General features: G+C 44.3%; 1 protein-coding gene across 1 annotated transcript in view; it reads right to left on the bottom strand.

Annotated features, from left to right (window-relative positions):
- CACNA2D4 (calcium voltage-gated channel auxiliary subunit alpha2delta 4) overlaps nt 1-21,036 on the bottom strand; it is a 114,904-nt gene that overhangs the window by 70,028 nt on the left and 23,840 nt on the right. Inside the window, exons 7-18 of the mRNA XM_041736936.1 lie at nt 19,801-19,861; nt 19,002-19,152; nt 16,872-16,946; nt 15,839-15,928; nt 15,616-15,729; nt 15,054-15,132; nt 13,148-13,281; nt 11,330-11,407; nt 10,487-10,567; nt 9,853-9,927; nt 6,237-6,323; nt 5,619-5,690 (exon numbers count right to left, since the gene is read on the bottom strand). Coding sequence (XP_041592870.1) covers nt 5,619-5,690; nt 6,237-6,323; nt 9,853-9,927; nt 10,487-10,567; nt 11,330-11,407; nt 13,148-13,281; nt 15,054-15,132; nt 15,616-15,729; nt 15,839-15,928; nt 16,872-16,946; nt 19,002-19,152; nt 19,801-19,861 — 1,097 coding nt within the window. The remainder of the gene's footprint in view (nt 1-5,618; nt 5,691-6,236; nt 6,324-9,852; nt 9,928-10,486; nt 10,568-11,329; nt 11,408-13,147; nt 13,282-15,053; nt 15,133-15,615; nt 15,730-15,838; nt 15,929-16,871; nt 16,947-19,001; nt 19,153-19,800; nt 19,862-21,036) is intronic.

Below are 21,036 nucleotides of genomic sequence, written 5' to 3'. Positions count from 1 at the left end.
CCATATTTTTTATTTTCAGCAGGTGTATTATTGTGAGTTTAGGTGTGGTTTCTTTTTCTTTTTATCTTGCTTGGGGTTTGCTGAAATTTTTATATCTTTTGGGTGATGCTTTTCACCATATTCAGGATATTTGGGGCATTCTTTTTTTCAAATATTTTCTGTTCCATTCCTTCTCCCTCCTTCTGGGACTTCAAGGACACATTTCAGACCATAAGTAATGGAGGGATAATCTTTTTTCAAATTTTTTTTTTTGTTCGGAACACCTGGGTGGCTTAGTGGTTGAGTGTCTGCCTTCAGCTCAGGGTGTTATCCCAGGATCTGGGATCGAGTCCTGGATCAGGCTCCCTGCAAGGAGCCTACTTCTCCCTCTGCCGTGTCTCTGCTTCTCTCTCTCTGTGTCTCTCATGAATAAATAAATAAATTTTTTAAAAAATTTTTTGTTGTTCTTCACAATGGTAATTTCTATTTTTCTGTCTTCAAATTCACTGTCCTTTTTTCCCTCCAATCTGGTGACAAGCCCATCCAGTAAAAATTTAATTTCAGATATCATACTGGTTGGTTTTAGAATTTCCACTTGGTTCTTGTGGTGGTTTTATACTGTATCAAGTTAACTAAGCTGGAACTACACTTCCAGACTCACTTCCCTGTGTGGTTCCAAGTTAGGGCTGGCCAAAAGAGAAGTTTGCATGAGATTTGTAAGGCAGAAGTGAAGCAGCAGCCATTTTACATGCTAAAGGTAAATATAGCATATCAAGCACTGGCAGCTTGCTCTGATCTGTTGGCTTACCTTCTTGCATGAGGCAGCAGCCAGAATCAAAACTTCCCCAGCTGCCATTGGATCTCCTCATTCAGTTTCCCTGAGATCTGAGCCTGGTGATTGTATAGCTCCACGTGAAGGGCACTAGCTCTTTCTTGCAGATCACCTATACCGTTGTGATTAGAGGTAGTAAGAGAGATGTAGGTTTCAGTTGTTCTCATGGTTCTTATTTTTCCTCATGGGGTTCACTTTGTTCTTGTTTTCCCTTGCATTTCATTCAGCTTTCCTTTGAAACTGCTGGCCCTAGTGACCTATGATGACTTCAAGCTCACCACTAGATGTAGAGACACCAGCCTTATAGACTTCTTTACCAGAAATTACAATCTCATAACATTTAACTCCTGGAATAAAACCCTGTACTCATATCACTTCGAGTGGACCTTCTTTTATGATCAAACCCCAACCATTTCTCTGCTGAGATTTTCCATCTAGTCACTCATTCTGACCATCTTTTTTTTAAAATTTCTTGTGCATATTTATCATACCTGCTTTCAAGTCCTTCTAATTCCACCAGCTGGTCATCTCTGGCTTAATTCCTAAGACTTCTTTTTCTCTTAACCATGTGTCACATTTTCCAGTTCTTCATGTGTCTGATATTTTTTATTGTACACTGGCTATTGTAAAGAATAGGCTGTAGATGCTTTGTAGATACTCTTCCTCTGAAGAGTGCTGACTTTTATTTTAATCAGCAGAGAGATAATTGGCTGATCACCTTCAGCATGTGGAGGCTTGGATTTACATTTTTGTTAGGGTTGGTCTGTTTCAACTTTGTATTTAGGTCTAGAGTGAATCTCCTGAACTCAGGACATAGTCTTTACTCCTAAAGTACAGCTCTTCTGTGCTTTCAAAGACAATCCTGAGGTGTTTACCAAGCCTCTTCACCTGGGTGTGACTGAGACTCCAAACTACCCTCACTACCATAGGAACAGTTGAAATCTTGTTCTGATTTTCAGCTCTTCCACTGTTGCTTTCCACTGGGTACTTAGACTCTTCCCTTGAAACTATATGTAGTTTAAGGTCAGTCAAGAATGTGAGAGGAGTTTGTATATATATGTTAGAGCCAGCCCGCCTATGGATCCCTCATATCTAGGATATCTTTCTTCACATTCAGACACTCTGAAAGCCCAAATTCTGTTCTCTGATACTTCAAGATGGTAACTATAGCTGAAAGCTGTTTAAATTATAGCTGTTTCATTTAAACAGACTAGGGTATGTCCTTCAGGAAAAAAACAAAGAACAAAAAACAAAACATGACATAATGTGTATTTCACCTAGCATAGTTCTCTTGATTCAAGGGTTGAAGCCCCTTCAACCCTTGTTTCTGCCTGCTTTTGGTCACTTTCCCATGCTCTTAAGTGTTTGTTTTTTTATATTTTGTCCAAATTTATAATTGTTATATGCTGGAGGATTAGTCTATTGCAAGCCACTTTCTCATAACTGGAATCAAAACTCTGAGAAAAACTGTTAAGGGTGAGGCAAAAGGAAGAGAGAAGGAGTGGGGGTTTCCCTGAATCTTGTTACCAGAAAGAGGGATGGAGAGATTTGGAAGATTAAAGAGGTGTCAGAACAGTCTCTTCCTTTAATAAATTGCCTCCTTTTGCTGAAAAAAAGTGTGTGAGTGAGTGAAAGTGTGATACAGAGAGAATGAGCAAGTGCCACAGGGCACTGTAATCCTGCCCCCCTGAATCCTGTGCATAGGGATTAGAAGGAACTGGGGAACATGGGGCAAAGCTGTCCTAACTGCCTATGCCAGTTGCTGGTGTGTGTGTGTGTGTGTGTGTGTGTACACACCATATGCCCAACAGCAGGGCTAACTTGGAAGAACCTGAAGGCTAGTAAAGAACACTGTCTGTCTCTCTCCCTCCCTCTCACTGCTAATTATTTGTTCTAAATTATCAAACAACATGAAAATGATAAAAAGAGCCCTGGTTAAGATACTTTAGGATGCTTCAATTGTTTTTTCTTTTAAGCGCTTCCCAAGACATCTGACCGGGATGCCACTGATGGGTTAGAAATTACGACACTTGTTACTGGTCCACATATTGGGAAAACTGCCTGCTATCAAAATGGCAAATAGGAGGCCTGCTGGAGAAAGCTGGATTCCTTACAAGTCTGAGATCCTGGATATTGGCCCAGATTGTGTTTTTAATATTTTTGGAATTAAATGCATAACATTAAAAATATGGATTCTTAGCTGTCTCCTGTAGATGGTACATGTAACAGTTCAGTTCCCAGTACCCCCAATACCAAGGCTTGTCAGTTTCTCCTACTCACATTTCTGAACATGGCCTATCTGGCTTTGTGAGTCCTGCTCTAAATCTTGATGGGTTGCCACTACTGTCTGGAGAATGCCAACATAGTTGTCTGTCTGGTGTTTAGGGGAGATGGAAAAGGTCTGGATTGATCCATGAGAAGTAAGAATACACGTTAAATCTCCTAAGAAAACAAGTCACCATCTTCCAGAAGGATGGCTTGAACAATAACAGATATTCCCGCAATGCTTTAAGAAAGCTTCCCTTGGGGCATCCTGGGTGGCTCAGTGGCTGAGGATCTGCCTTTGGCTGGGGTAATGGTCCTGGGGTCCTGGGCTTTCCAACGGGAGCCTGCTTCTCCCTCTGCCTGTGTCTCTGCCTCTCTCTGTGTGTTTCTCATGAATAAATAATAAAATCTTAAAAAAAATAGAAAGCTTCCCTTGGCTTAGATCTGAAGAGTGTTTCTACTGAGGCACAAGCTTGTGAGGTGAGATATACCACTGAGCTGAGAGGGCTGGGATAGACTGGCAGGCAAGAAAACAACAGGACTGTGTGCAACTCTTAAAAAGAGAAGACGTGTAGGGCAGACAGAGCAATTGGTAATGAAAAAAAATGTAGCAACCCCGAGGAAAATGGCATCATAATAGATCAGAGCAATGAGAGGCTGGATACCACTGCAGTGGCCTTAGAGCACAATGTCCTACATACACAATGCAGGTGCAGCAGCTTCTGAGCACAGAAGTAAAGAGATGGAAGATTAGAGAGTTGAATTATATAATGAAGTAGAGGGACAGGAGAAAACAATGAATTTTAAAGATGGAAACAGAATTTTAAATAGATCCTTGGGAAATCTTTAAGTTGGAGAGTGGAGAATTCACAGCCATTCCTACAGAAAAGCCTTGTACATTAGTAAGAGTATGTGGCTTAGAATCAGACACATGTGGGCTTTGCAATTAATCATCTAGGTGACTGTACAAGTCTTTAGCCTCTCTGAATTTCCTCATCTATAAAATGGGGATAGGATAGTACATACTTTATAAGGTTGTGAATGTTAAGTGAATACTTACAAGGCACTGAATCTAATTTCTAACAAATGTTAGCTACTATTAATAGTAGTAGTAGTTAGTAACAGTAGTAGTAGTACTGTGAACACCTGTGTGCTATGAACTGTACATTTCTGTCATGATCATGATCAGCATCACCCCAGTTCTTTAAGTTTAAGAACATGCAGGAAGCTTTTGTTAATTTAACAAAATTTAACCAGTTTAACCTGGGTGGTTTATTGGCAGCAATGACCACATTTCAAAGGAATGGGCAGAAATTTGAAGAGAAGTTCAGACTACCTGAATCTCGTAAAGACTCTCCCTTGGTGGCTCTGAGAAGCATGAAGGCAGCATAAGAACACTGGGCAATGGAGGAAAGGATGGAAGACACGCTATACTTACTTCATAAGTTGGTCTCAATTAGATATAGTATAGCCATACTCTAATCTGTTTGAAAGTTGCTGTCTGCCATATGCATGTTAAATTTTTCATTATAGCTACCTTAAATGCTTTGCCAGGGCTGGGCTAGGGAAGAGCTCCCTTGTGTGTGTAAGCAGGAATCTGTTGGAAAAAAGTGGAAGTGCATGGAAGAAACCTCTACTTTTTTGGATCAAGAGAAGGAGCTGCTCTAACTGGTGTTTTGACATCACTGATATTTCCCAATCTGCCTAAAGGAGGCCCTTCTCAGCCTGGAGCTTCTAAAAAGCAGGCAGATGTCACACAAATCAGATATTGGTCCCAGCGAAATACAGCCCATGTATCTAACAGGAATGCAACAAATTGCTTTTCCTCTCCAATGCTTTCTTGTTTGGCTTCCATGGAGGTTTGTGTTTGTGGAAGAACTTGGGTCTAATTGTTGCAGACAGATGCCTGTGTTCTTTTAGCTGAGGCAGATGGGCAACAAGAGGAGGAGGTGGAGGTGGTTGTGAGGGAGGAGGTGACATTTGTAAATATGTCAAGGGACAATGCAAATTCAGCACAAATGCAGTAGAATCTTTTAAATGAGAAGATGAAATGATCTTTTATAAATGATGCATGGCTCTGGGAAGACAGCAATTGTATCAGTGAGGGTATTGATTCTTGACCATTTGTACATACAGTGGATGAAAATCAGTTATATGGAGGAGCAATTATTTTTAACTTTTTCCCATATAATGATTAATGAGAGTTGCTAACAATTTGCAAAATTAACTATCACTTTCCCTCTTTCCATTATAAAAAAAGGGGGGGGTGCCAAATAGCAGGCAGCATTAGGAAGAAAGAAGAGTTGTAAATGCCTTGAGTTAACCTACTGCTTTGCTTGGGAGTCTCCAAAGAACTGATAATTTCTTGGCCAGATGTTTCTTTGGGTTGATGTACACTTTGATATACTCTCCACAACAAATACTCAAGTCTTAAGCTCTAATTCAGCTAAGTCCAAGTCCCTTATCACCACCCCAAACCTCAATCAACTGGGATACTGCCTTCCTGGGACCAGACCCTCATTCTTTCCTTTGAGTACCTTACCCCTTTGTCCAGTGGAACCTTCACATCCATAGAGAGAGAACCTGTTTCCCCATTGATCATGGCTGTTCTGAGCTTCAAGAGGAAAGATAATGGTATTAGTCCCCTGGCTTACACTGGAGGGTGGAAGTCAGTGGGCTTTACTGACCAGACTGCAGGTGATCCCTAGGAATACTTTCAGCTCTTCCCTTTTTCCTTTAAGCAGAATATAATGAGGGAATATAGATTTGATTTTAGGTTCCATTTAGTTTATAATTCTAGACCTTCACAAAAATAATTCTCCCAAGTACACTGAAGTACTTGATCGAACATAGTGCTATATTACAGAGACAATTTCCTTTAGAATGAGCTACTAACCCCCCAAATCAGACTGGAAATCAATCCCTGTGAATTATAGACATGGCTCATTCAGCCTCAATATTCCCTGAGATTCAAGAAGATACTATTATGTTGTTATAGTTGTTGGAAGCATTGCCCATTACAGAAATTGCTTCTGGTTTGGGCTTGGAGAGCTTCCATTGAGAGGAACAGAGTGGCCTCAGAGCTTACAACCCCACAGCTGGTCTGTGTGCTGGTTGTAGAGCTACACTAATTCCTCTTTCTCCTGATTTCCCTACTCACAGTTTCAGCTTGGTCTTCCCACTCCACTTCAGAGAGATCCACGCTGTTGTAGTTAGGTTTGGGTTTCAGTTTCTTCCCCTCTCTGTACTGGAGTGGGCAGGTCAGGAAGAAAGAAATGAGGTTAAACATGAGGCTTGCTCAAGTTTCATCTCTTTTTGGAAGCCTTAAAGATATATTCATAAAATCAAAGAATCTCAATGATTCCTTAAGGGAATCAACTTTCCACCTGATGAACATTTCCTTTCCCAATATTTGTGACAGATACTCTTACGGCCTCTCAGTGAATATTTCCCATGATGAGGAGCTCCCTATTTCATGAGCAGCTTGTCATAGTTTGGACAGCTTTAATTGTTAGAAAGCTCTTCCTCATACAGAGCTGAAATCTGGCTCCCTGTTACTTTCACCCATTGGTCTTATTCTTTCCCTGGAGCTACACAGAATGTTTTCCACCTGACAACTCCTGAGATTTTTCAAGGTGCTTGTTACTTCTGACTACACCTCTCCAAGCTAAATGTTCCCAGATTGCAGATGCCTCAACTCCCTCTGAATATGCTCACTTCGTCAATGTCACTCTCAGAATGGAGTGCCCAGGACGAGTGTCAATATTTCAGATGGGATTCTGACCAGTGTGGTGTGTGTGTGTGACCCGTATGGACCAAAATATTTTATGGTTTTGCCTGCTGCCTATTATTCTGCTGGATTTCCAGGGCGGCTACACTGCCCTAATAGCTTAAATCAAGTTTTCAGTCAGTTAAGTGCCTTTGGCCTTCCTCACGTGGCACGCTGGTAAATTACATGTTTCCAATATTATGCTTGAGCATTGAATATTTTGCAGAACTTTCCATGCACCCTAATATATTGATCTTGTTAGTTTCAGTTTGTTTAGAAGAATACTTCTTGAATATGAATTTTCTCCCTTAATATGTTACCCATACCTTCCAGACTTTGTGTCATCTGGTTTATGTTTTCATCTTGCTGATAGAATTCTTGAATGGGACAAAGCCAAGGACAGACAGATTCTGCAGTGCCTAATAAAGACCTCCCTGCAGCTCGACATAGAGCCATTAATCAAGTCTTAGAATGTTATTATTTTCTGGCCCTGTCTTCCCTCCCTCCCTCCCTTCCTCCCCTCCTCTCTCTCTGATACAAAGACAGATTATTGTCAAGTTATCTGCTACTAGGTTGGCAGTGCTTCCCAGCTTTAGTTTAATAATAGATCAAAAAAGGAAAGGGATGGTTTATTATTGGAGTAAATTACAAATTAATCAGAGGGTCTACTTTTAGCAGAATGAGGCCCCTGAAGATGCTTGAAAGGTTGAAGTCCCCTATCACTGTCTATCGTGCTGCTGTCGGTTTTTTATTTTTTCAAGAAATTGTCACCCTTATTTCTTGCCTATCTGGGAGGTCTGCACTATAAGTGCCACAGCAGTATCTCCCTGCATTCTTCTCTTTCTCCTCACCCATGCTTGGATGATGTTTTCATTCCTTGCCTTGCTGATGCCTGTGCTCATAACAAACAGCACTACTCTGCCATCTTTTACACTGAATCTTTTTCTTTTGAGTAAAGTACAATATTCCTCATCATTGCTATTGTCTAATTCCTGGTGATATCTGAAAGATCATCTTTAGCTCCTATTATTAAAACCATAATTCCACCTTTTTAAAAAAAGTTTTATTTATTTATTTATGATAGACAGAGAGAGAGAGAGAGAGGCAGAGACACAGGAGGAGGGAGAAGCGGGCTCCATGCCGGAAGCCCGACGCGGGACTCGATCCTGGGACTCCAGGATCAGGCCCTGGGCCAAAGGCAGGCGCCAAACCACTGAGCCACCCAGGGATCCCCCATAATTCCACTTTGTATAATTACTCATACTTTGAGCACTGACACAAAGATTTCAGGCCAACAGTATGGCTCCTGACCCTCTATCAGTTTGTTACTAGGCATATCCTCTATTACTTTTCTAAACTTCTCTATTGTTCTCCTTAACCCCTATCACAAATTGATAATGCTTTCTTTAGGAATCACATTATGTTGGCTTTACACAGTAATGTTTGTTATGTATAATAATGATCTACATGGTATTTTTCTCTCATCGTTTCATTTGTGTAAGTCTATTTGTGTATAATTCATTTTCTTATTTAGACTATAATCTTCTGTTTATAGCATTCTCAGAGTGTTATAAGGTCAGGCACCCAGCAGGTCCACATTATTAATTGATTGCTTGAAGTCTTATATTCATCTATCTAGATTATATAAATGGTGACAGATGAGTTTCTGATCAGTGTCCTTTAATTTTATAAGTCAGCTCCATGATTGACATATATTTTTTTTCCTAGTGAGTCATTTTGTTGCCACTAGGGCTGCCCCCCACAGAACTCACGTTACAGGTCAGTGACCTATTATGGGTTCAGGTGCTTGCCCAGCAGAGTCTGAATTGGGAAGACAACATGGCTTCCAGTGTGCCCTGATGTCTGTATTATGAAGTTCTACAGTTTGCCTTAAATAGCTCAATCATTTGCTTTATGAATACTCAGGATCTGAACCAAACTGGAATAGAATGTGCCTTGGATCATTCCTTCAAATGGCACCTAGGGCAGATGAGCGCCTTGGTAAGTTCTCACAAAGGTGCTCTGCTAGTTATTGTCTTCTGCTACCATCTCAGTTCAGTATGAGACCAGGAGAAAGCGCTAAGGTTCCTGTAGGACTTAGCCCCCCCCCCCCCCCCCCCCTGCTGGCCCTAACACTCACACTGAGAGGTGTGGCCATTGTTTTCATCAATAGTGGCCAGGTGCCACGACCAGAGGAAGCTGGGAGCCCCTAGCCCTGGAGGTAGAATTTTCAGATAAAATGATGCAACTTTCTCTCTTGGCTATTAGTTATTCAGTTGAATGCATGCAAAAGTGCCCCCAGCCCCTGTATCAGGATGGAGGGAGCTAGGAAGGAGGCAGGAACACTCAGGAACACATCACAAGACAAACTCAGGGGTGCCACAGCCCTGCTCCCCCCACATCTCATGAGACTCTTTCCCTGCCATTTTTGTTGTTAACTCAGTGTTCACAACCCCTTGGGTGGGCCCTGGAAGTCTGATGACACCCCTATAGGCTCCAAGAGGAGTGTAGAGTGACTGAGGCAGTGACAGGAACCTTAATAAGTGGCTTGTCCTTCAGGAAAAACTACACATTTCATTACATGTTCTCTGGTCTATTCATCAATCAGTTCATGTGTTTTTGCTTTGTCTTTCCTGCTAGATTACAAACAATTTGAAGACAGGGACCATGACTTAAATTTTTTTTCTTATATTACCCATTGGGTTCTTAAATAATTTTTTTTAAATTTTTTTATTTATGATAGTCACAGAGAGAGAAAGAGAGAGAGGCAGAGACATAGGCAGAGGGAGAAGCAGGCTCCATGCACCGGGAGCCCGATGTGGGATTCGATCCCGGGTCTCCAGGATTGCGCCCTGGGCCAAAGGCAGGCGCCAAACCGCTGCGCCACCCAGGGATCCCTGGGTTCTTAAATAGAGCCCAATGTGTTTTCATTGTTTTAACTGTTTCTGCGAACTATCTCCAAATCGCATACAGTTAAGATCCCAATGCAAAGAACATCTGTACTTACCAGGGGTCGGAGGTCAGGATGTGAGAGAATGTAGCCATTGTTAGTGTTCAAGAAGGCATATCCGTGTACTCCTAGCTGCCAAAAACAACAGGGATTGAGAGGCATCAGAGTTGTTCTTTGCGTTGGAAAATTGGAGCTAGAAAAGGGTTGGACTGCAAGATGGCAGCTGACAGCAGCAAGTTTTTCAAATAGGAATATTGCTGAGCCAGCGCCATGTTTCTAGCCATTAATTCTGAATTCCTTTCTAAATTTTACGGTTTATAGCAGCCACAATAATGCATATCATTATTTGGCCTCTTTCCTACCACATATTCTAGTTGCTTTGATGATGTACTCTCATTTGTTCCCCAAACAGGACTGCATGGCATGGAGGAGCAGATTGAAAAACTGAGGCGCTAGGAAAGAAAGAACTTGCTGAAGGCCACAGAACAAATGAGAACTAGTGGTGACAAATGGTCCCAAGAAGTCCAAACCATTGCTCCCATGCTCAGTGCCTGCACTTCCCTGAGGGTGGGATGGCAGAGCCCAATTCCAGCTCTGGGCTTGGTTGCACTGCCTGCAGGGAGGCTCCTGAGCCTGGTAGAGCAACTCCAGGGGAGCCTGTGATCTCCTCCAGCACGTGATCCAGGCTCACCTTGTACCGGGGTGCCAGCTTCATCAGCTCTCTCAGGGCCACATCAGAGCCCACCACACCCAGAAGAATGCCATGGGAACGCTGGAAAGAGAAACACCAGGGTCAGGGGGGTACCTACTTTCCCTGTGCACAGGGCCGACTGTACACTCCTCAGCAAGCCTCTTAGGCCTAATATGACCCTTCCTCTACAGTTGGGTTTTAGGCTGAGCTCTTTGGAATAAAAATCTAAAACCTATCAGAAGAAACCCCAGGAGTAATCTCAGCTGTTGGAAAGATTAATTTCCAATATTAATATTTAAATTGTAATATTTAAAAGAAATACAAAGTTGAATGAAATATTAATTTTCATAGTAGAGGCTGAAGTATCAAAATCCAAGGGATAACCTATGGATGCTCTGAAACACACAAGGCCTATAAGGAGGAATTTATGACTGGATGGAGGATGGAAGGCTCTAGAAATTCCCTCACCAGAGGCCTTTACAAATTTTAGAGGCTGCCCAAACTGATAAGTGTCATTTTGCTAGGGGACCTTTCTAGCCTTATATCCCCAGGACACTGGCCCCAAGTTCAGAGCACTAGGACAACCCCAAACTGGCTGAGGAGAATCACTGGGTGAGCTTTGGGAAGCATGGCCCTACTCCACCTCCCATCCTCACCCCTTCCCAACCAAGAGGTTCTGATATAGCTGGTTGGGTGTAGGGAAATTTGAATGAAATTTGAATATAAAATCCTACCAAGGTGGCTCTGATGCCCAGCCAAGTCAAGAACCATTAGTTTAAAGAGGTCAGCCTGTGGCCTCAAGTTCTAATCCCTGTTGCAGCTTCTCAGAGAGTGGTCACTCACTGTTTCATTCTTTTTGCTGAAGACCGGCATGGCCACTGTAGTGAGAAGCATCAAGTTCTGTGCCTGTGAAGTGAGCAGCTGTCAAGGAAGAAAGAGCAAAAGGACAGAGAGCTCAGAGTCTGTAGAGTGGGGGATCTACAGTCACTAATGTCACTACCACTGAAGTGTCACCTTCCAACAGGGGGAAGAAGCCACACATGAGGTTCCCCTTCTCTGCAAAAGGAGAGCTGGCAGAAATGCTGGAAGACAGTGGTGGGCTGGAGAGGGGACCAAGAAATGTCACTTAGCGATGACATTCCTAAGCCAGGGCAAGTGTCAGAACCCCAGAGCCCACAACCCAGTTCCCAAACATGCTCACGAAGTCCTCTGTCTTGCCCATGTCAAGGATGAGCACGAGCCCATGGAACAGGCCCATCCTGCACACACCCGGAAATCTCTGCCACGGGCCGAAGGTTGGCATAGACAACAGCCCAGGACATTTAAGGAGAATGACATTGACACTGAGCCACCCTTAAACGCAAGTGCATGCACGAGGAAGCACAGTTTAAGGGCAGGCCATGGTGTAGTTGTAGCTGAACTTGGGGTCACTCCTAACACACATGGGACAGACCCACAACCTCTTCCTCACTGAGAATGCCAGGGCTGTATCATCCCCTACCTCCAAGACAGCCCTCCTCCCCAGCTGCCTCATCTTGCAGTGTGGACTCCTTCAGCTTCCTTGGAAGGGACTCCACAGAGCAACCCCACTTTATCATGAAGACAGGCCTTTACAGGTGGTGTGCATATTTATGTTTGATATGTTTGATCTTCATCAGGATCAGCCAAAGGAGGCTGCTGAGCCCATGGAGGTGTATAATATTCTTTCTCGGAGAATGAAGAACTTTAAAAAAAAATTGAATATATTTGACGCATAACATTGTGTAAACTTGAAGTGCTACTTAAGTGTTCCTTTGATACATTTATGTATTGTCATATGATTGCCATTGTACTGATGTCTTTTACATTAGGTAAGTCTTTATTCGTTATACTGTGTATAGATCACTAACCAGCAAGTCTCTTCCTCTTCCTCATCTGATTTTTTCAATTCAGGGTTTTAGAAGTAAGGTTTTCGGAAAGTGAGTGGTTTCAGTAGACTAGTTTTACTAGCTACTGGATCCAGGAAGACCCCAGGGTTGGACAAGGGGACAGCAAGAAGCAGTCTGGGTCTCTGGTAACCAGGAAGCTCCTCACCAGCTCCAGGTTGGCCACCTCCAAAGTTCTCTTACATGAGGAAGAATTACACTTTTATCTAAGCCACTATATTCAGGTTTCTCTTCATCCCAGTCCGATACATCATCACTGAAGCAGGTGGCTGCATATGGGATACAATTTGAGAAGTGCTAGGAAGGTCCTTTGTGCCCCCAAACATCTTATCTGACATTCTGTGTTGCCTATTTATTCCTTTGTATGAGTCACTGCAACCCGCAGACAGTCTCTGAAAGTACAGGGCCCAGGAAGGGGAGCACCTGATGAAGCCATAGTATCTTGAGTTACTGGTCAGACTCCTCTGAGGGAAGTGAGGACAATGGGAAGAAGGAAGGAACAAGCTTGGAGCAGAGGGGCTCTGTCCATGGAGGGCAGACTTGGACAGGTCTGCTCACCAGGATTCTAGGTTTCTGGGGACAGCATATAGGCAAGAGTCTTCCAGTGGACTTAGGGTGTTCACCCCTTCACACCTTCTCCTGAGGAGGTGTTCTGCTCACCTCTCTCCTGACCCACCCAGGAAGTTACCTCTTACTCCCTGGTGCCCCTAACTCTGGAGCAGGGTCAGGCCCCCACCTTGCTGTCCATGTAGGCTTCCGTCCAGGTGATGTCATGGTCATGGTTGATGACCATGGGGCGGCTGAGCACGTGCAGGTACTCCATTACATTCTCCTGCGCATCTGCCAGTGTGGAGATCTGCGTGTAGTAGCCTGGCAGAGGGAAGGTTGCGTGGTTGTGGAAAGCTGGGAGCTCTGCTTAGAATTGCTCTCCAGGACCTATACACTCTCCCCCAGTTGCTCTTGGCTTACAGTGGGCTCCTTACTGGGGGCTGTCCTAGGCCACAGGGAACCACTTCCCCCCAAGGTTATCCCCTTTCCTGTGGACAGCTGGAGGCCAGTGGTGTGCTGCCTGAACCTGAGAACTCTGGGGGATCCTCCCAGTCCAGAGACGCCATGGGAGCAGCAGGGCCTCAGCAGCGAGGGCCATGGGGGTTGGCTTCTCTCTCATCATGATGCCCTCCTTACTTCCTTATGGGGTTATCTTCTAGGAGCACCCTCTCCTACATGTGGCTCTTTCTTAGGGTCCATTTTCAGTACAGTCTAAGACAGAGGCTTAGTACCCCCTACCCTCCTTCTCTGACCGCTATCCTTAGTTACAGGGAGGGGTGCTACAGCCTCTTCCCTGTCACCAAGGTGATATTTAAAAGAGCAAATGACTTACAAGGCTATGAATGACTTAGTACATGTTTACCTCTCTGGCCTCATTGCTTACCACCTCCCACAAAACATTCATTCCACCCTCCAGAAAGTGAAACTGCTTTCCATTCCCAGATGACTCTTGTCTCAGACCCTTTGAACATGTTGTTCCCTCTGTCTGGAACATCCTTCCATATTCTCTATGTCCAGCTGGCTCCTACCATTTTTTAAAAAAGATTTTAGTTATTTATTCATCACACACACACACACACACACACACACACACACACAGAGAGAGAGAGAGAGAGTGAGAGAGAGAGAGAGAGAGAGAGATTGAGGGGCAGAGACACAGGCAGAGGGAGAAGCAGGCTCCATGCAGGGAGCCTGATGTGGGACTTGATCCCGCGTCTCCAGGATCATGCCCCAGGCTGAAGGCGGCACTAAACTGCTGGGCCACAGGGGCTGCCCACTCCTACCATTTTTTATGCTTTAACATAGGCACCTCTTCCTTTAAGAAGTCCTCTTTGCTCTCTCCAAATGGAGGAAGTGTCTGTCCCATCAATCTCCCAGCCCCTGTATAGTCTGTGCCTCTCTGTCCTCACAGCACATTTCAGATTATATCACCACTGATAATTCTCTTATCTCTCTCTTCTGCTGAACAGGAGCAAGACAAAACTAAGTCCATACTGACCGCAATTTGGAAACTTTACCAGGTACCACAATACATGCTCCATAAAATTTGATTGAATCCAGAGCACCCAAGTTGGCATCATGAAGCCCAGGTGTTGGCTTCTGGCCAGAGACAAATGAGGACTGCACCCAAAACATTATTCTAAAGAAAATAATAACCCTCTACTTTTGTCTGGAGGCAGAACCACAGCAAATGGGCTTAATTTGCAATGAGAGGAATGGAGGCTAGACGTAAGAGAGAACTTACATGTAAACTGTGAGTCTCACTCCTGCCTCACCCTGTCTGTATTGTGGTTCATATAGGCTTTATTTGAAGAGAGAGTTTTCTCTTCTGCAAACACTGGATAGATGACCTCCCAGTTTCATTTCAGGAAATGAAATGACCTAGAGTCCCTGCGGGGGTAATTATGCATTTCCTCAAGGTTTCATGGGGCACTCTACATTTTGTCTAGCTTTTTCCAAATAAGAAGGAGAGGCAGATACTGTCATCTTGACACAGCACCATTCCTCTGCAAAGGCCCCATGTGGGAACTATGGCTCAGCATCCCTGATGACTGGGTGCAGACTGCAAGGAGCTCAGCTCACACACCACCTACCTTTGTTGTTACATGCAATCCACTTCATGCGGTCAGCGAAAGTCACTTCTCTTCCGATAAGATAAGTGAAAACTCGAATCTAAGCCACAAGACACAGATGTACTCAGCAGCCATAATTTCTGGCCATAAGTAGTGTTAATATTATTTGTGTGAGTCTTAGATATCAGGTCAAACACTTTACTGACTTTGGATTCTCCACTCTCATCCTTTTGACTAGAAAGAACCCTGAGGCCCAGGTTGTGGTGGGACTTGCCAGGGCCATGGTGATGTGGGCCCAGTACAGGGGGGAGGGTCACAGCCTGGCAGTCTTCCTCTCAACACCACATCTGATCTCTCACTCTGAATTTTTTCTCGCATGAGTTCTCTGTGCCTAGAGTCAACATAATTTTGGAACATCAACCTGGGACATACTATCTGAATATACTAACAAGTTTAATGGAGCAGAACATTTGAACTCAGGGCAGGCCCAGTTCTTCTGGGCAGTACTAGTTCTCCCATGTAGACAGTAGAATACTTCCCTTAGCCCCTTCTCCTGCCCCTAGTCCTCCACCAGAAGAGTAACCTTGCGATCAGGCCAGTTGTACTTCTCAAACACTGGCTTGTAGTCCTCCACAGCCCCATCAGTGATCAACATGATGGCCTGGTTGCAGAGGCTTCCTTGACGGGCCTCTTGGAACTGTGTGGGGAAAGAAAAGTCACTGTGACTATAGGCCATCAGCTGCCCTCCCCATATCTCTACCTTGTCTCCTAACCCTTCACTCTCCAGCTTCATCAGGTGTGGATACCTGCTTGAGGATCTGGAAGGCTTCAGTCAACGCTGGGTTCACGATGCCCACACCCTTGACCATCAGCTCATCTACCAGCTGTTTGAAATGCTGTCATGGTTAAGAAATTAGAGGAGGGTCAGTGGATTGACTGCAAGGGAACCTTCATCTCTGGTGTTAATTTCAGAGGCTGTTTAGAGCTATTTTACCAGGACATGATTGTGGGATAACTCTTTTCATGATCCAGCTAATTTTATCATGGGCCTGGGCCTCTACAGTAGATGTTTCTCAGGTGTGCCCAAGATAAATTAAGACAGTGTAAGTGGAAGAAAAAAAAAAAAGACCGTATAAGTGGCTGGGTGCAAACACGTCCCCACTACTGGAATGCCAAGTGTGAGCCCATCCAGAGCAGGGAGATAGTCCAGGCAGGCCTTCAAAGAGTCACTGTCTAGGTTGCCAGGTTCCCAGCACCTTTAGCACCCAGCCCAATGTAACCAAACTGAACATTTCACAGGGGAAACTGTAGAAGCCATCAAGGGCTCCAGGATCCAATCTGAGGCCAGCATTCAAGAAGCAGCCAAACTCAAATTCCCCAGTCAAAGGAAGAAGTATCTATCACATGAAAACTTTTCCCTTTAAAAAAATTGTCTCTCTTCCTTGGCCTTTGAGAAGGACTCAATCCCATGGGTCTGAACTTCTCTTCCTTTTGGGGGAAACTCGTTATGACTGATATAGTGGAAATGTTCACAGAAGAGGCAAAGAGGGAAAGAGAGTCTTGGATAATCTACAGAGTGAAAATGCAGTCTTGAATAAGTGAAATTTCCCTTGGGTGCGAGGTCTCTCTTTGCTCACTATTTGCTTTGATAGGCAGGCAGCATATTTATGAAGCAAATTCTTGGATGTGTTTACATGGGTACCTGCTTTGCCCTTCTTCCAAATGCCATGGGAATAAGTAAAAGGGGCCATCAGGCAGTCTGAGTTGGTGACTGCCCACCATCCTAATCAGAACAGGGGCTTGGAAGCATCAGGCACTCACCTATTGATAGACACTCACCTCACGATTGTCTTGATCTGCCTGGACCAGGGTCCCTTTAAAACAAGGCTCTACGTAATGGATGTAGTCACTGTACTGCAGTTGCAGAGGGCAGAGGGGACAGAACAGGTAGGGTCAGTTTGGAAGGTCAGAGCCCAGTGAAAAAGCTCAGGCAACTCACAGGTTACCTAGGCACCTATGTAATATTATCTTGGGGTACTCTATGCTTCTGGCAGTTCTTTTGAGTAATAACAGTGGGGCTTTAACTCCAAAAATTCTCCCTCAAATCCTGGTCTTCAGCCATTTTCTCAGGTGGCTGGCTGAGTGATGTCCATCTCCCAGAACACAAAGAGAACCTGAAGGTACTGAGAGAATCCCTTTGGTCTTCACCCCTAGGCCGAGACAACAAAGTGCCTTCCATGAGAATCCTAGAGCCTTCCAAGTATAGACCCCTCCCCAGGGCCTGGGTTTGGGGATTAGGAATATGTTTTTCACCCTTTGCCTTGCACTTACTTTTTTTTAAATAAAAATTTTATTTATTTATTCATGAGAGATACAGAAAGAAAGGCAGAGACACGGGCAGAGGGAGAAGCAGGCTCCATGCAAGGAGCCTGATGTGGGACTCGATCCCGGGAATCCGGGATCACGTCCTGAACCTAAAGTAGATGCTCAACTGCTGAGCCACCCAGGCATCCCTGCCTTGTACTTACAATGAAGATCTTCTAGCTATCCACAGGGATGGGAAAGGAAAAAGATGAATTATTATTGCCCTCTTTTTCTTAATCACTCCACTTCCTTACAGTTAAAACTCAAATCTTCAAAATGTCTTTAATCTACTTCTTTTTAAATAAGAGAGGGAGGTGTGCCTGAGTGGTTCAGTCAGTTGAGCTCTTAATTTTGGCTCAGGTCATGGTCTCAGGGTCATGGTATCAAGCCCACATCAGGCTCTGCATTCAGCAGTGAGTCTGTCTCTCTCTCTCTCTCTCAAATAAATAAATAAAATCTTAAAAAAAAAAAATAAGTAAGAGAGGGAGAGAAAGATAGGAGTGCATGCAGGTTCTAGGGCAAATGCTGGGGAGTTCTGGAGAAACATCAGGAGCAAATGCTTCCTCTACCTCTCCTCCCCAAACAGCAAGAGAAGGGTTGGGAGAGAAGCAGAACACACTCTGCAGAAGGAGCGAGAGCATACTCCCACTTTCCTGAAGGGGTCAGACCTGACCTTGTAGCTGTCCTGTCACTACTATAGGTCAAGATCAGGGATGGAAAGGTGGTGAAGATGGGGAGGGTGGGATGCAGTAGTGGTGCAGGTGGGTAAATGATGCAGGCCTCAGGGAAGCAGTTCAGGGATGAGGAGGGCCCTTCTGACACCCTAGGATGAACATTTTGAAGTTAGATCATGTTGCCTTGATATTTCCATACTAGATATGTAAATACCACTGAATATAAGCATTTTCAGCAATGTAACAAGCTGGTGGGAGAAAGTTTTGGATCAGGTGACCTTCAAAATGATGCCCCCAAGGTGGCAATCAACTTTGCCTCCTTGGAGGGCTGAACTGGCCTGCTCTTTTGTTGCATTTCTGACTTATATCTTCCCATTTCTTTCTGCCTCTTCCCTCTCCTTCATTACTTTTCTATGGCAGGCAGAGCTATCTGCAGGAAGAGTCGCAGTAAAAGCAGCACCAGGGTTTGCTGGTTCCTTTCTAGGTCTTCACTACCTACATCCCCCTTCTCTTGACGTATTTGAATTTTGGTGGGATGCAAGAAGTAGGAGATCTGGGAATGTTGTAAAAAGCAAGAGCCAGGGCATAATGGAGAGGCTGTTCCAGCAATGGGTACCAGTCAAGAGCACATGGATGGGGGTAAGTCAGATATTTGCTCAGGGCCAGTGTCTTTTAATTTTTATTATCAGACTCATCTCAGAAATTGATGAAACCTATGGAATCAGAAAAAATGGATGCACACATTTAACGCATAATTTCAGAAACTCTGTGGAACTCTTGAAACCCATCCTTGGTCTGATCTTAGGTTAGAAGCCCGAGCTTCAGAGGAGAGAATCATTATGCAGTATGTACATCAAGTGATTCTAGTACAGGCAGAAAAAAGTTTTTTTTTCCTAGGGAGAGCTATTCTAGAACAGGAAGGCACATTTACCGCAATGATGTTAACAAAGTCATTCTCCCCTAGTGTGTCCAAGATGGTGGAGATGGTGTGCTTGGCAATAGTCATCCGCAGCCCCTTCATGCTGCCACTAGTATCTACCACGATCACTATGTCCTTGGGAGAAGTAGCAGCTTGTATGTACCTTTAGCAGAAAGAAAGCACAGGCCAACAATCGGAAAACTAAAGCCAGAACAGCCACCCAACCGAGTCTCTAGTTATTTCTATTCAGATTCTGGCTCAAGTGTACCCAAAGTTCAGGTCAATGGTTCATCAATGCCAGGTTTTATCATGTACCATATACACCCAAGCATAGTTCTAAAGCCATTTTGGGGTCAATAGCTCGAATGTGCACATCTAATGGGCCTGTCAAGTGGGAGAAAAGTCCTGGTGGTAACCCTCATCCTGTTTTAGACCAGCCGGTGTCCTAGAGGAGCAGGCAGCAGGAAAGGAGACACCTGGATTCCACCCTCGGATTCTGTTACAAATCTGCCAGAGGAGGGATGTGCTGGGAGAGGAAAGTCTGGAAAAGGGTTAGTTTAGAGACAATTCAATGTCCTGGAAGGAGGTTTGAGATGGGAAAGACACATGTGATGAGTCCTGGAGCAAGGGCAGCTGCAGAGACAGGGAGGAGTGCGGCCAGCAAGTCTCCTGCTCTTATGTTAGGTTAAGGTTCTACACACTTGAGGTCCTTGGCTGTGGTGGGGGCAGGGCAGGGACCAGAGGAGTAAGCAGAACCCAGAGATTACAGGAGAGATGCCAGCCCCAGAGACCTTTCCCCTGGAGCTCTTACCAGCCACGATTTCTGCAGTCGAAGGCAATGACTCCATTCTCATCAGGGGTCCATTTGATACCTAGGGGAATAAAGTCTGGTTCTTCCACCAGCCCAATAAAGGTGCTTCAGAGCACTGGTTGGGTGGTGAGGTCCAGTTTGGCCATTCCCAGGACAGGGTCAGTAGTGGACCTGGGCATGAGGGTGTGGGACCAATAGAACACACCCTGCAATTGAAGCAGTCGGCAAGGCGGAAGGCCAGCTTATGGAGGACACATACCACTCACATTGCCCAGACCAAGATTTGGGTTACTTTCACAAGTAGGACCCCCAAATATAATGCCTGAGACTCATTTGTAACTGAACTTCACATCAAGTTGTAGCAAGGGAAGCTTGAGGGAGGTGTGACTTTTAACATCCACTGCCATCAGCAAAGCATGGACAGAGTGGTAAACAGCCAGGTGCTCAGATCTCTAGACTACCTGCTTATACTCAGCTTAATTAAGCTTACTGGGAGAAGTGATTATAAGTGGTTATAAGACAGTAAGCTCCTTGAAGTCAGGGATTCCCAGTACCTAGCAGTATCTGACACAGCACCTAGAAGAGCTGATGCTCAATAAGTGTTTGTTACAAGAATGAAAAATGAATGAGTGAGTATGAAAGATCTTGCCTTGAGTACTAGCAAAGTGCTGGGGTAGATTTTGTCTTATTTATCTGATCAGAAACTTGGATAAATGCATATAAACCACAGATCACTGATATGATCCACAATAGGATCTCTGTTTGAAAGATTTTAATGATTGGAAATAGTGGGTTCAAAATAAAGGGATTAAAAATAACTGGTGAAATTGTAATGGGTTATGTTTGGGCTAGAAAAAAAAAAAATAGTGGCAGTATCATGCATGTCTAGGATTGTCCTGTTCCACAGCAGTTAAATTTTGGATGAGATGCACCCTTTGAGGCATTACTGGTCTCTCAAAGGTAGGTTTTTTCAGGGATCATATCCCCCAAACCAGACAAATGAAAGCAGAGTTCTAAGAGTGAGGGGCGGGGGCCAGGGCAGCCAGGGTCCCTGGAAGGAAGAAATGGGACCAGAGGGTAATGGGAGCTTGAGTAACTGGCTTCTGATGTAGACCTGAAAGCAGCTGTGAGAAGTAGGGTGTTCCAAAGGCCACATTCCTGTAACAGCATAATTGTGGGGAATCTGACCCTTAGAACAGTAATGAGGAAGGGGAATTGAGTCTGAGCTTCTTGGCT

The sequence above is a fragment of the Vulpes lagopus genome, chromosome 21 (genome assembly GCF_018345385.1).
Source record: "Vulpes lagopus strain Blue_001 chromosome 21, ASM1834538v1, whole genome shotgun sequence".
NCBI classification, from domain to species: domain Eukaryota; kingdom Metazoa; phylum Chordata; class Mammalia; order Carnivora; family Canidae; genus Vulpes; species Vulpes lagopus.
Note: the sequence above shows the minus strand (reverse complement) of the source record. Positions and strands in the feature narration are given on the sequence as shown.